The sequence below is a fragment of the Homalodisca vitripennis genome, chromosome 2 (assembly GCF_021130785.1).
Source record: "Homalodisca vitripennis isolate AUS2020 chromosome 2, UT_GWSS_2.1, whole genome shotgun sequence".
Lineage (NCBI taxonomy): Eukaryota > Metazoa > Arthropoda > Insecta > Hemiptera > Cicadellidae > Homalodisca > Homalodisca vitripennis.
In genome coordinates this window covers 117,860,478-117,876,083 of record NC_060208.1, presented here as the reverse complement: position 1 = coordinate 117,876,083, position 15,606 = coordinate 117,860,478, and the positions used below count along the sequence as shown (strand labels likewise).

The 15,606-nt window shown below is 35.0% G+C and overlaps 1 protein-coding gene across 1 annotated transcript in view; it reads right to left on the bottom strand.

The window, feature by feature from the left end:
- Positions 1-14,666, bottom strand: part of LOC124354634 (microtubule-associated protein RP/EB family member 1-like) — a 28,264-nt gene extending 13,598 nt beyond the window's left edge. The window contains exons 1-3 of the mRNA XM_046805250.1: positions 14,253-14,666; positions 11,707-11,790; positions 4,296-4,368 (exon numbers count right to left, since the gene is read on the bottom strand). Coding sequence (XP_046661206.1) covers positions 4,296-4,368; positions 11,707-11,790; positions 14,253-14,525 — 430 coding nt within the window. The 5' untranslated portion in view covers positions 14,526-14,666. The remainder of the gene's footprint in view (positions 1-4,295; positions 4,369-11,706; positions 11,791-14,252) is intronic.
- Positions 14,667-15,606: the final 940 nt, after the last annotated feature.

The following is a 15,606-nucleotide window of genomic DNA, read 5'->3' as shown; positions in this document are numbered from 1 at the left end:
CACAGGCCGATCGTAGCAAAGTGGAGAACTGACCAAGCGAGTGGTATGAATCGTAAGAATATCTTTGTTAAAGGTTAGTCACATAGATATCTAAGCTAGTAGACATCGTTGTATATTACACAGGCCGATCGCAGCAAAGTGGAGAACTGACCGAGCGAGTGGTAAGAATCGTAAGAATATCGTTGTTAAAGGTTAGTCACATAGATATCTAAGCTAGTAGACATCGTTGTATATTACACATGCTGATCGCAGCAAAGTGGAGAACTGACCGAGCGAGTGGTATGAATCGTAAGAATATCTTTGTTAAAGGTTAGTCACATAGATATCTAAGCTAGTAGACATCGTTGTATATTACATAGGCCGATCGCAGCAAAGTGGAGAACTGACCGAGCGAGTGGTAAGAATCGTAAGAATATCGTTGTTAAAGGTTAGTCACATAGATATCTAAGCTAGTAGACATCGTTGTATATTACACATGCTGATCGCAGCAAAGTGGAGAACTGACCGAGCGAGTGGTATGAATCGTAAGAATATCTTTGTTAAAGGTTAGTCACATAGATATCTAAGCTAGTAGACATCGTTGTATATTACACAGGCCGATCGTTGCAAAGTGCAGAACTGACCGAGCGAGTGGTATGAATCGTAAGAATATTTTTGTTAAAGGTTAGTCACATAGATATCTAAGCTAGTAGACATCGTTGTATATTACACAGGCCGATCGTAGCAAAGTGGAGAACTGACCGAGCGAGTGGTATGAATCGTAAGAATATCTTTGTTAAAGGTTAGTCACATAGATATCTAAGCTAGTAGACATCGTTGTATATTACACAGGCCGATCGCAGCAAAGTGGAGAACTGACCGAGTGAGTGGTATGAATCGTAAGAATATCTTTGTTAAAGGTTAGTCACATAGATATCTAAGCTAGTAGACATCGTTGTATATTACACAGGCCGATCGCAGCAAAGTGGAGAACTGACCGAGCGAGTGGTATGAATCGTAAGAATATCTTTGTTAAAGGTTAGTTACATAGATATCTAAGCTAGTAGACATCGTTGTATATTACACAGGCCGATCGTAGCAAAGTGGAGAACTGACCGAGGGAGTGGTATGAATCGTAAGAATATTTTTGTTAAAGGTTAGTCACATAGATATCTAAGCTAGTAGACATCGTTGTATATTACACAGGCCGATCTTAGCAAAGTGGAGAACTGACCGAGCGAGTGGTAAGAATCGTAAGAATATCGTTGTTAAAGGTTAGTCACATAGATATCTAAGCTAGTAGACATCGTTGTATATTACACATGCTGATCGCAGCAAAGTGGAGAACTGACCGAGCGAGTGGTATGAATCGTAAGAATATCTTTGTTAAAGGTTAGTCACATAGATATCTAAGCTAGTAGACATCGTTGTATATTACACAGGCCGATCGCAGCAAAGTGGAGAACTGACCGAGCGAGTGGTAAGAATCGTAAGAATATCGTTGTTAAAGGTTAGTCACATAGATATCTAAGCTAGTAGACATCGTTGTATATTACACAGGCCAATCGTTGCAAAGTGCAGAACTGACCGAGCGAGTGGTATTAATCGTAAGAATATCTTTGTTAAAGGTTAGTTACATAGATAAGTAGCTAAGTATCTACTATTGCGTCAGTGCCTTGCGTTGTTGGTTGTTTTACTTTGTCAGCAGTGCTGTATCAATTTGTAACGTGTATTTTTTTCATGGTGCTTAATGTATTGCACTTAATATGAGTGAAAGTTCACAGTGGTTCAGAATTAAGCAGTGAGCAGTTAAACTTCTTTTAAAAGGTCAACAATTCAACTAGTTAGTTTGTATTTAAATTTCTTGAGTGGGTACGGTCATACTCAACGGATGTGAATTTGAAGACTATTATCATCAACCTCACTAACTAACCAAGGTTATTATTATCAGACCAGGATCATATATTTTATCCGAACCCTTATTACGGGGACAGTTCGATTACTCTACTGATCGTTGGTCCAACGACCCTCCTGGAAGAAATGTAATTTGTACAGAGGGTCGTTGGGCCAACGACCCATTTTTACAAACATATAGAGGTTCGATTACTCCACTGGTTCGTTTGCCCAACGACCCTATTTGTTTCATTTATTTAAATTGTAAATATAGGGTCGTTGGCCCAACGAACCTTATATTTTGTATTTACTGGTATAGGTTCGATGGGCCACCGATCAGTGGTGTAATTGGACCATGAATTAATATTTAGCAATAATATTTGAAGGGGGTCGTTGGGCCAACGAACCTAAGTGAAATGAATCGTACTATGTTTAAAAGAGGACCGATTACTACGTTTGGCCCAACGACCCACGCCGCTAAATTAGCTCATTTCAGCGGCCAGAGGGTCGATTAGTCCACTACTTCATTCTCCTTCTCCTTATAAGTCCCCTTGCAAGGCAATGTTTTACTTTTTTAGCACTCCAGTTAATATGTCGTTTTAGTGTTGTTCTCGAGATACTAATGCATGTAGAAAATATGTCATAACTGATAAAGTAACCACATATATATTAAATACTAAAAATCAAATATATACATATTAGTAGGAGTATGTACTGTTATATTAGTATTAGTATCCACAAATGACATTTGAGATGACATTTTGTTATTATCATTATCTTTTTATTATTTATATAACAAGGTTGATATAAAGTAAAAGTGGTTTCATATGTAACAAAATATTAGATTATTATATTTCGCTGATTTTGCATGGTTAATAAGAAGTCGGTAAAATGTATTGAAATTCCGTAAAGTTGTTATACGCATATGTTTTACAAGTTTAGGAATAATTATAATAGTAATATCATATAACATCTTAACCAGGCCCGTTTTACCGAATAGGCACGGTAGGCACGTGCCTAGGGCGCTAGGCAATTGGAATTTGGGGGGGGGGGGCGCAACAAATGGAAAAACACATTGCCAAACACATTATTTAAAACTAAACTAATGTTTGGGTCGTTGGGCCAACGATCTGTGGAGTAATCGAACCAGACCCCTTATTAAATATCAACTAGTGTAATAATGAATAGTCAATATTGTTCCACCAGAAATTCGGACTCAGTTGAAGGCTTCTTCTTTGTCAAGTACTAAGAAAGTAAACCATATAACGTTTTGATAGTCAATCCTGTGACGTGAGTTATTGGCAATCTCAAGGCAATGTAAAACATTCATTCAAAGAGAACAACATAAAGATCCATATTCTCAAAGATCATGTACTGATGGTAAGTCATTCTTTCTTTAAAATCAAGCCCACACGCCCACTTACTACATGGCCGTTACTGTACATCCCTATTTGGGTGTTAGTGATGCGGAAATTTGTATCCTAACATCCTATAATTATGTCCCTAATACAGTTCAATTTATAAAGCTAATATGTTTAAAACTGTTGTTTTTAATATCCCCTGATTATTATTTTTTGTCGTGGCCATTTTAAGGTTCAAAGTATTTTTTATTAAACACTTACTTATTAAAAAACTCTGGTCATAAAGTAAAATAACAATAATATTTTAATTGAGAGATTTAGCGAAGCTTTACGAACAAAATTATTAAGATTGTTAAATTATTAAAGATTTAATGATTGAGATGTCGAACGACCAGTTAAACAAATATTTTTATGGAACTAGACAATAACACTCTTGATCTTAACTTGGTTCTCATAGTAAAAGGATTGTTGGTGCCACACTAGGTTTCTTCGATCAGCCATATAAACTGACAGGAGATATCATAGGCACAAGTGCAAGGTATGGTTAAATATCAAGGGGAATCAAATGTGAGAATCGATATTCGTTCGGTTTGCTGAACCATGCTGTATTCCTGACAACTAGTAATTTATTTATTTACTTATCAATTGCCCATTCTAATCGTTTTTTTGATGTTAATGTTGAGTTTAGCTCCAGATGACCTTCCTCTGAAAGCAGCGTGTGCAATCTAATGCTGCTACAGACTTCAGATGTCAGACGTTGCACTAAGAGGAAGGTGAACTGGAGCCAAACTCAACTTACAGATTGAATCGACCCTTCCTACCATAGCTACGTTGTTTATTTATTTTGAGACCGCTGATGTAAACGATTATTAAATTATGCAATTAATGTAAAAATGCAATGGTTTATATTTACAGAATAAAATATAGTATGATTTACGCGTGATCACACATTTTATACCTCCTCCAGCTTTGTAGGAAAGACATGTTACAATAAATAACACCATAACATAATAAATAATAACATTATTAAATAATAACGATTACAGCTTAGTTTATTCTTACTTGTTTCATCGTCAGATTGTTTTGTCTTTGCGGTTTTTTCCTTCTTGGGTTTCTTAGACTTCTCTTTGTTTATCTAAACAGAGAAATGTAATAATTAATGAATAAAACAAATAATTTTTACAATACTGCTTTTACATGAGATTACTTTTATTAATGAACCTATATGATCACATAAAAAATGTCTTAAGGAATTTATTATGAGCAAGTTAAGTGAATAATCTATAGTTTTTTTTAGTTATGTTATTGGTCTTTAATACGCAGCATTAATAAATATATATAAAATATATAATTATAATATATATATATATATATAAATTCAAATATATATGGGGTTACATAAGACAACACAACAAATTGAAATCGTTGTTCAGACTGTTTTGGTCACAATACTGTATTGATTTTTTTCCACAATCAATTATTAAGTTTATATAAATATAAACGTATTATTTTTGCTTACATTGTAGTTGCCGTACACGTTCATGCGTAGAATTATATATTTCATCTTTTAATAATTTGATTATGTCGTTGCCAAAATTACAAAGGCATTCTATAAATGAATTTGACCGTCAGCTGAACATTTTGTAAAATATAATATACTAAAATCTATTTCCAATTTTTTTCTTTGTAGTTGATCAATTCGAATGGCAAAAGATTGAATATAGAGGAAAGTACCCAAATACGGACCCCTGCCTTAATGTGGACCCCCATGGTTATTGTCTCTGATGAGTGCTGAAACCTAGCAACAAACAGTTTAAATACTAGTGCAAGGTTCCACCACAAAGTAGAAGAGCGCTAGCGTCACCTGCTCCAGTTTGCTTTCTTGACAGTCGGCCATTACGTGTTTTTGCAATACTAAAAGTTTTTGTGAGTGCTCAGTTTTTTTTAGTTTTGGACGCGATAAGTGACAGGTAAGCCTTACAACCCTTATATATTCTTAAATGGTAATGTTGAAGGAATCACGTAACCATGTAATTATTTCCATGGGATATTTTTTTAATTAAATATGGCGTTTTAAAAATTCAGAAATGAGGTGCCTAAAACGGACCCCCAACAGTTGCCTAAACTGGGGACCCCCTGCATAACGTGTGATATTTTATTTAAAAATAGGCCTAGTTATTTTTTCCAGATTATATTCATTATTGTATTGTTTTCAGATTAAAAAGAAGAATGGGGAAAATAGCCCAGCGAAAATGAGGAATGAATGTATAAAAGCACATGATAAAAGCAATAGACGCAGTTTCGTAAAAAAAATATGGGATGGAAAAAGGCTAGTAAACACTTCAATGTGCCCAAAACTACTCTTATAAGATTATCTAATGTTAAGTACGGCACATCTGAAGAGGCAGTAAAAGTAAAGAGGGGTAGGCCAACTGTTTTGAGTAAAGATATTGAAGAGGAGCTAGTTACTTACTGTCTTGCGATGGAGGCATCATTTTTTGGTCTTACTCGTGCTGATCTCCGAAGAATCGCTGTCCAATTGGCAGAAAGAAATCAAATCGCACACCCTTTCAAAAATGAAATTGCAGGGAAAAAAATGGGTACGTCTTTTCTTACAAAGGCACAAGTCTAAGTTATCAGAAAGAAAGCCAACTGGGACTTCTTATAGCAGGGCTCTTGGGTTTAGCAAGGAAAATGTTGAGATGTTTTTTTTGGCCTTTTGGATGAAGTTTATGAGAAGGAAAAATTTACTCCTGATAGAATTTATAATGTTGACGAGAGCGGAATAACCGTTGTTCAATCAAAGTAGCAAAGGTTGTAGGTCTAAGGGGGAAAAAACAGGTTGCTTCCTTGACTTCAGGAGAGAGCGTGGAGCCCTAATCACTGTTGTAGCTTGCATGAGTGCTAGTGGTTCTTTTGTGCCCCCGTTGGTAGTTTTCCTAGAAAAAACATGAGTGAACAACTTACAAAAGGAGCTCCAGCTGGAACTATCTTTTCCACACATCCTTCAGGATGGATTCAGACAAATTCTTTCACAGAGTGGTTTCGACATTTCATTAAGTTCTCCAATCCCACCAAAGAAAAACCTGTGCTCTTGTTGCTGGATGGGCACTTTAGCCACACCCAAAACATAGATTTAATTGACCTGGCAAAAAGAAAATCATGTGACCATTCTTTCTCTGCCTCCCCACTGCTCTCATAAACTCCAGCCGTTGGACAAGACCTTCATGGGTCCTCTGAAAATCCATTACAGTGATGAAATAAGACAGTGGCTCAGAATTAACCAACGTCCTGTCACCGCGTTTGATTGTGATGGAGTTATTTGGTAAAGCTTACATCAAATGTCAGAGAGCTGAAGTAGCGATCAATGGTTTTAAAGTAACTGGGATATGGCCATTGAACAAAACAATATTCTCGGACGCTGAATACATAGAAGAAGCTAACAAACAAAGAGATTCCTCTTTTTATGAAGCTGTATTGAAGAAAAATAAACCTAAAGGCACAAACCTAAGCCCACCAATAAATCAGAAACCAAAGTACTTCGAATGAACAAGGTGGTTTTCAAGAGATCGATTTTTAAATAGGCCATCAGCATCAACAAGTTCAGTAGTTGGTTATCTTCCTTTGCCGGATGAAGAACTCGAGATGAGCCCTGCCACATCTTGTCAGATCAGCCCATTTGACATAACCCCACTTCCACAAGTCAAGAAAAGAAACGTCAAATAGAGGACGAAAAGCCTGCAAGTCTACAGTCATTACTTCTACTCCTTATAAAACTCAATTAGAGGAGGCCAAAAAAGCTAAAGAAGAGAAGGAAGCACAGCAAAAGGCAAAGAACCGTATTACTGGAGGATGTCGGGGGAACCGGAAGAAAGGAAAACAACTGGTTTAAGGAAACGTCTTTCTTTTGATGAACGGGATGAAAAATATCCGGCAGTGAAGCAGATGAGAGTGTCTCATCCGGAAATTCAAGAACTCGAGGTACCTCCTGGTGTAATTCCAGCCAAAGAAGACGACGCGGCTTGTATGTTTTGCGACAGAAAGTTTTCAGAGGACAATAAAGGAGAACTCTGGGTAATGTGTATCATGTGTTCTATGTGGGCCCATGTAGATTGCGCAGGAAGCTGATAAGGACATTTATATCTGTGATTTTTGCCTTTAATAATCTACAACCTATTCACTGAACCCAATGTACATTTTCCCAACCTTGAATTTTTCACATTTTCAATTTTCTACGTTAAAAAAAATGTTCAAATAAAAAAACTTTTCTGTCAAACCGTTTTGCAATTGATTTTCAGTTTTATTCCCTTTCCTAGTTCAGTAAATTAAGTTTTTTTTTGTCATTTTACCCAGGGGTCCAGTTTAGGCAACCTTTTTGAAATTCACTGAAGTGTAAGGTTTACAAATTTTTGTATTTACTCCTGTAACTTATATATATTTTTGGCATAAATAAATTACAAATAGTACACGACATAGTAAAGTAAATATTACATAGTTTTAAAACAGGTTTTTTCAATAATTTATATATTTTATAATATAAAAAACAAAATGGGGGTCCGAATTTGGGCACTTTCCTCTAACAATTGTGTTGTTTTCAGTATTAGGATACACGTGAATTGCTAAAAATATTATCTCTTACTTAAACTAATTGAAAATGATGATATTAACACTGACGTTTGCTTGTTCAAAATTGACCCACTAAACTTCTGAAGAATCTTCTAGTACCCTACAAATCCATTTTAATATATAAAATGTATTGAGATTTTTGTCAAGGGTGTTAAGAAATTTACTTATCCACTTACCGATAATTCATACTGGACATAATTTATAGAACAATTTGGTGAATAAATTTTTTGGGTTTTCAGTTGATATTGTTAAATCTTTCAAATTTTCTTGGTTATGGTGCTTGTGAAAGTTTTAGAAGGATTTTAGACTTTGTATACAGCACAATGCGTTTACCCAAGAATACAGACAAAGTAAAAAGTTTTTACTGGTGCCTAAACTTAGGACAGGCGCTTTCAAGGACGTAGTCGTGGGGAGGGGTGCTGAAGGTGCTCCAGTAACCCCTGAAATTCTCATCAAATTATGTTTACGTTTTTAACAATGACTAATAGAGGCTTCTTTAACCTAGGCCTACTTAATAAACCTCACTGTTGCTGTCTTGTGTTACACGTGTGCATTTATACACGAATTCAACATATTTAGTTGCGATACAATAATGTTTATTAATTATTAGCGGAGTGGGCGAGGTTAGTTTGCGCAGACTGTACGCGAAACGACACCTAAAAGGAGGTCGGCGTTCTGGCTGTACATAAATTGCACGCACAGCGGAGCAGGCGAAGGGTCGCTACCCGACATGCTCAGGGACTCTACTCAAGAGTCATCAGATCATACACGCAGTTCTTTCATTGCAATTTTGCAGTCTGCAAGTCTAGTCTTACAACATTGTGCGGTGTGCATTATTACATGTTGTGTGGCTGTATATTGTGTAGTATGTATGGTTGTTACCCCTGGCGCCATTAGTGCGTTATGAATATGCTAATTACAACGTGATTATATATAAAATGAAATATGAAACGTCGCCAGGTGCAAACGTAAACCATTGGAGTCATTTCCCAAACAAACGAAAGTATCGATTCCAATTCAAAATAAAGCTTCGGCTTTCGGCTCAACAAATATTCAAGAAAATGAAAACTCTGACAATGGCAGTTGTGCGCAAGTTGAGACTTGAGAGTTAAAAATCACAGCCACATGTGCAAGAATATGGTGAGGTTTCTGAAAACGACATAGCCAAGATGTCAGAATTAGTCTTTTCAGCGTATTATGTTAAAAATATGAATGAATTGAGATATAAAGCATTGCTTCATGCATTCATGCCAAATGAAAACGTTAATTTTTAACTAATATGGCAGGTGGGGAAAAAGGAAAGTCTCAATGCCACTGGCTCTCAAAATATCCGTGGCTGTCGTAGTTAACATAATTAGATTGAACTTTCTGTAAGTACTGTATATCTTTCTGTACTGAAAGCGTAGGAAAAGGGAGTCACGAACGTATAAGCTTGTTGATTAACTCGCCATTTAGAAAATGGCAAAGTGCGTTGGCAAAATTTAACGTTTACTCCAATACTATCACAAAAAGTGCTTTCTCAGGCTGACACGCAGAGAAAGAAACAGGTTGCAGAAAACGCAGAAAACGGAGAGGCCCTGAAACCAATAATTGAAAGGGTGATTTTTTTTTGCGAGGAAAAATGAACTTTCTTTACGAGGCCAGGAACACGATCCTTAAAACTACCATCCAGTTTCCTTGGAAAGACCGCACCACAAGGATGGGGAGTTAAGGGCTCTATTGAGATTTAAAGCGAGTAGTGAGAACAACCATTGAAAAGTCATATACTTAACTCTGCAAGAAACGCAACCTATGTCAGTGCTACCATACAAAATGAGATTTTAGAGATTTGCTAAAAAATTATTTAAAAAAATTGTAAAGAACGAAAACACATCTGGTGCCTTTATTATTATAGCAGACGAAACTCCACATGTCTCGGGCACAGAACATGTCTCTTTATCTGTACGTTTAGCTGAAGAACGTCACTGAACAGTTCATACAGATTTCCTTACTTTTGCACCTGCAACTGAAATGACTGCCGGTGTTACACGCGTTATCTTAGACCAATGTAGGTCTTGAAAAGGAAAAATTGGTTAGTCAAGGGTATGACGGCGATCGTGCAATGAGTGTACAGTTCAACGGCGTACAATCCAAAATCAAACAATTGTATCCAAAAGCAATGTACGTTTATTGTATATCTCACAGGTTGAATCTTCAATTATCGTCATCTTTAAGTGAAAAGAACGTACGAAATGTTCTAGGCGCTATGACAGAAATTTGTAACTTATTCAGAAATAACGTGTATGCAGTGGAATAACTCAAATCACATATCAAAACGTATCTTCCAGAAAGTAAGAAAAATAGATTCCTCGGTGTTTGTGAAAGTAGGTTTATTGAAATACATGACGCAGTTAATGTGTTTGTTGAACTTTTTGAGGCCATTGTTCCCAGTTTATTCGTGCTATTGGAGTGTAAACCGTTTCATATCATCACGTGCAAGTGGACTAGTCGCTGCTATCGAGAAAAGTGACTTTTTGGTATCTTTCTTGACTTATGAAACATTTTTTACTTATATTTTGTCTCTTTCGAAATATTTATAGAGTCCAGGTGTTAGTTTAAGCTCAGTATACAGATATGCTACTTCTGACATTGAGACATTGCAGGTATTGAGAGATGACATTGATGTTTAGTTTCACAAGTTGTTTGCGTCAGCTTCTAAGAGTCGTAAACTCTATTTCTACGCTGAATTGTAAGTTCCTAGAATAACGGGAAGGTAAACTGATAGAGAAAACTATCCTCGTGGTAGTGTTGAGGAACACTTCAGAAGAACTATTTTTGTCCCATCATTGGATGACTTGTTAGTCCAACTCAACAGCAGATTCAGCAATGGCCAGGATAATGTGTTTAATGCACTTATAGTTATACTTCCAAAATATGCGTCTAGGAATGACGTTGATTAAATTAAAAAACATCCCTTTATTTCGAAGAAGGGGCTTAACAGTATGATTTCTGGGCGGGCACTAAGCCATTTGGTTTCTCAGTGCAAGTGTACGATAAACGATGCCTGGATCAACCTGCAGTAAGCTCTGGTAGTCCGCTATTGACTGGTTATTAGGATTTATTGTATATTGATTAATGCATGAAATTATTATTACCATATTCTTTATATCTAACTATGAAAATAAGCAAAGTTTATCTATGTGGTTCAATTGGACCTACTACCTTCTGGTCTATAGCAATTTCAGAAATTTTGGATTGCACAGAATCTGAAAGATGTTTCCTTCCTTTTCAAAAGACCCTCCTGGTTTGAGGAAGCTCCTGTTAAAAAAAACCAAAAACAAAAACGTTTTAAAACCTCATGAAAATTCCCCTCTTGTAGTTTTTAATGTATGGGACTTCTGCTCTGAGAATCTCATCTTATAAGAACTTACGGCATCTTGAAGGTCCTGTCCTCAAGAAAATTTCATTAAATTGTAGAAGCATTTGGCATGAAGATTTTCCAGGCTCTAAAATATCCATATGTCGACCAATATGTTCGAACAGTTCGAATTTAAATGTATTTTTCTCCGAAGAAAAAATTTTTAGAGATATCTTATAAAACTTTTTGTTCAGAATTTTAAAATACACTTTAGAAGTCTGTCACGCCAGGTTCGCCATGTTTGGTTATAATGGGATATACGTAAGTTTAACGCTGAATCTCAGCGGAGTCCACTTGTGATTCACACCTTATTCTGTTTTAAGACGACCTTGACCTGAACATATGGATTTTTAAATATTTGAAACATTAGGTAAGCTGAAACACAGTGAAGAATTATAATAAGTTACATTGTATTATAAGTTTTAAACACAAATGCATTGTATTAGTTACCTTGTCCTTATCTGATTCCGCCTCTTTCTTGCCTGCATGCATCTGACCCCTGCATGAACATGTAGTGTATCCACACAACGATATCTGTGAGAAACAAGTACTGTTAGAAATATTATATATTATTATATATCTAATTAATTATAACTGTAATTTTAGTCACTTTGTATTTGCTACTATAGTTGTTGGAACAACTCAGCAAATATAAGAGTTGATTTAACTTAAATTCATCAGAACATGCATGTAGTCTATAATTTTATAAATAAAAAATTACCTGAATTTGCTTAAATTAAATTAAATTAACGATTTATCATTAAAGTTAACAAGTCGACTTTGTCAGTATGATCTTTGCAAACCTCTTTTTTTCTTAACAAATATTTGGTTGAAATTATCAAGGTATATAAGACAAAGTACTCATAAAAAACCTTTAATAATACAAATACAACGTTTTATAATTTGCTGCGAGATATTTACGCTTTATTCTTTTTATTTGCTTTATGAAGTAAGTAGGAATAATAGTTTTACTGTTACCATCAAAAGCAAATTTCAATAATAGTCTAACATTTAACAGTTAAAGTTTGCTTTAAGTGTGTCATTGCTTTAAATACCGTTAATTCTCACAGCAAAAAATTATTTAATTGTAATATTTTGCCCCTGTCACTCAAAATTTAAGGTTTGAATATAAACTTAGTTGTATTATATAATTTTTCTAAAACCACTGCCTAATATATTAGGAATATAAAAATTACAAGCATAATATTTTTGTAACCATAATTAGTCATTTATTCAATATTTATTATTGACGATGGAAGCATTGTGAAGGTAACATGGTGTCTTTGGACATTTAACGTTGTTCAGTGATACAATACAATCAGTAACACTACGTTTCGATATCTGCATTCCGATTTCTTTCTCAGGTGGATAACTAACCTAACACATAACTACAGGATCATCCTAAAAACAGTGGCCACCCTTCTCATTTCTAGAGGGTGTGACAAATAAAAATAAAAATTTGTGGATTTTTTAAGTTAACGATATCTATTTTTTACGTATCAAATATGTCGGCCCCATTGGGGAGGGGCGCATCCCAACTAAAAATTTTCAAACGGCAACCTCTCACATGGTAAACATAGTTAGAGATAAAATAAGAAATAAACATTTTGGTGCAAACCAAAAGTCGCTATCTATCACCGTTTCAAGATGGCGGCCGCTAAATGGCAGGAAATGGGGGCTTTCAACTATTTACAAACGGGTTTGCACGAAACTTGGTTTGTAGGGGATTTCAGGAAAAGAAACGCGTACCTGATATCAGTTTTACAAATTACCCGCTCATTTCAAAGATGGTGTTATCAAACAAGAGGAACAAGGGTTTACCCTTCATTCCCCGGTCATTTTTAACTGATTTGAATGAAAACTGGTAGCTGGGGGTTTTCAGTTCAAAAAGCACGTATTCAAGAACATCTACACATTTTCAATGTGACGGCGTCAAAATGGGAGCGTCAGTATTTTTTCTAAGAGAACGTCTTTGTCTAATTCGTTGAGGTGAATTCTTATTTTAAATATTCATATTACATCCTGGTTTTTTTATTATTTCGATATTTTCGTTTCTTCTTAAAATGCATTTTGTTGATTTTTGGATTTATGGTATCGCTGTGTTAGAATCTACTCTTTTCGGGACCGCTATATAAATAACCTTATTTGAAAGTAAATTAATTCCCCGTACATTTATCCAGTAAAATATTTGACTGATTTAATTTGACTGAAAAACTGTGTAAACTACATAATACCCAAGTATTGCTTGTTCTCCCATAATGACTAGAATAGTATTGTGGTTGTTATCAGAATTCACAACTTCCCCATGTGGTGCGGCCATGGCTATAAGCTCTCTGGAATCTCTGATATCTGATGCCACCATAGACTTGGCTCCTGGGATATAGAGTCATGTTCATCAAGAGATCCAAAAATGTCGGTGACGAAGAAGCTCAAAGTGAACTCGTTACAGTGTTTCGATATCAGAGACACTTAGACATTTTACCTTAGACACAAAATGTTGTTCCTAACTGTGCCCCTGATGAGACAATGAGAATACCTCTTCACCTAGATTATACTATGTTCAAGTCAAATCTGCACAATTTAAACGTTTTTGACGGATAGAAAGATTTGGTTACACATTTTAAACAAAATATTAAAATTATTTAAATAATGTTAAATTTATACTTTGAAACTGTGTTCTACTCTTAATCACTAACAACTTAAAATCTCAACATTAGTACCTAAATTTACTACAGGCCTACACGGAACAGGCATATATAATTCTTGAATTACTTTTTTATGTTTGATAATTAGGAACCGGGTACTCTGTAATTTATTCTTATTTAATTGTACACTCTTTTACTATTTATAATACAACTTAACTCTGTAAGATTTGTTAACAGAGCTAGATAAATGTAATGAGATTTTATTTCATCGTTGATAGGTTGGCCAGGAGACAATATATTTCAAGTATGAAATGTAACTAACTATAACCAGTACCGTATACAGAGACTTACTCGGCCACAGATTGCATCGAGGAAGTGTAGTCTCTGTTGTTGTGTGTCCTGACACCAGCCCCGACCGTCTGTGCAAGCGTTGAACTGGTTCAAACAGTGGTCTTCGAGACTCGGATGGTCGTCGCATTGTGAGTAAAGTCTTCCGAAAATATAGTTATTCGGGTAGTGATATAAGTTTATTAATTTAGGTGTTTCAACATAGAAACAAAACGATGAATTAAAGGTCGGCCTGCAACACGTGAGAAAGTAAGCCGATGCAGCGAGTGTAGTCATTTTCCTGAGTTTTCTCCTGGCAATACCATTTTTATTCTGAAATCTTGTTAAATATTAAGTCATGTTGGCTGAAAACTACACACTTTACAGATTTTGAAAATTTGTAACTGTTTGGTGTGAGAATGTGACAAAAGGAACGATTGTTTGTTGTAATTAAAAAAAAAAAAAACAGATGGTACGATATCATCTGAATTATCTTCACAGAGAAAATCAAAACATTAATATAGTTAAAAGTAAGTGTTAAAAGGCTTTGCAAAGATTTGATTTCAACGCACTCTAGCGTTGTAGAACCAACTCTACCTTACCGGAAACTGGTAGCCCTCGTTCCAGTAACTTACACGTGGCACCAATTTCAAATTTATTAATAAATTAAACATACGGTATTGACAATATCATAAGCTAGTAATAGCTTGGTTGACCTTGGTTTGTAAATATTTCGTTTCGATTTTTCAATCGTTTTAAATAATAAAACATAATAAAAATACAACATTAGTTAATTACCTTATAACACAAAATGCGTTAATAAGTTACAAGAACTTATAAAACTTAGTCTGAAACTTAGTCTGAGAGTATCATAAAGTTTTCAATAAAGTTAAATTAAACAAAAATAATTATTGCAATGTAGATAACAGTAATGGACATAACAAGAAGAACTGTACAGATCGCAATAAAAAACCTTGCGAGTTTATTTTTACAGCTGATATTCTGATATTACTTTTGATACAGATTTATAAATAATAAAACACAAATACGAGTATGTCGCTCGGCTACGACGATAATTTTCTGCTTTGTATCCTTGGTGGAAGTAAGTTGGTTTTAATGGAAAAGACATTTTTTGTATACTTCCACATTTAATTTATTAAAATAGCGCTTTCGCCGTTTAAGGCATCATCAGTTTGACATTGTTTACAGAAAAAAAACATATGTGTAAAATAGAATAAACATATGATAAAAATAGAATAAAATTTAAAACTAACTGTAAAGACCAAAAACTAATAAATTATAACATTTTTATACCACTAGTGAAAAAAGAAATCCATTCCAAAATTATGAATTGCAAACCATATTTTTCTACATAATT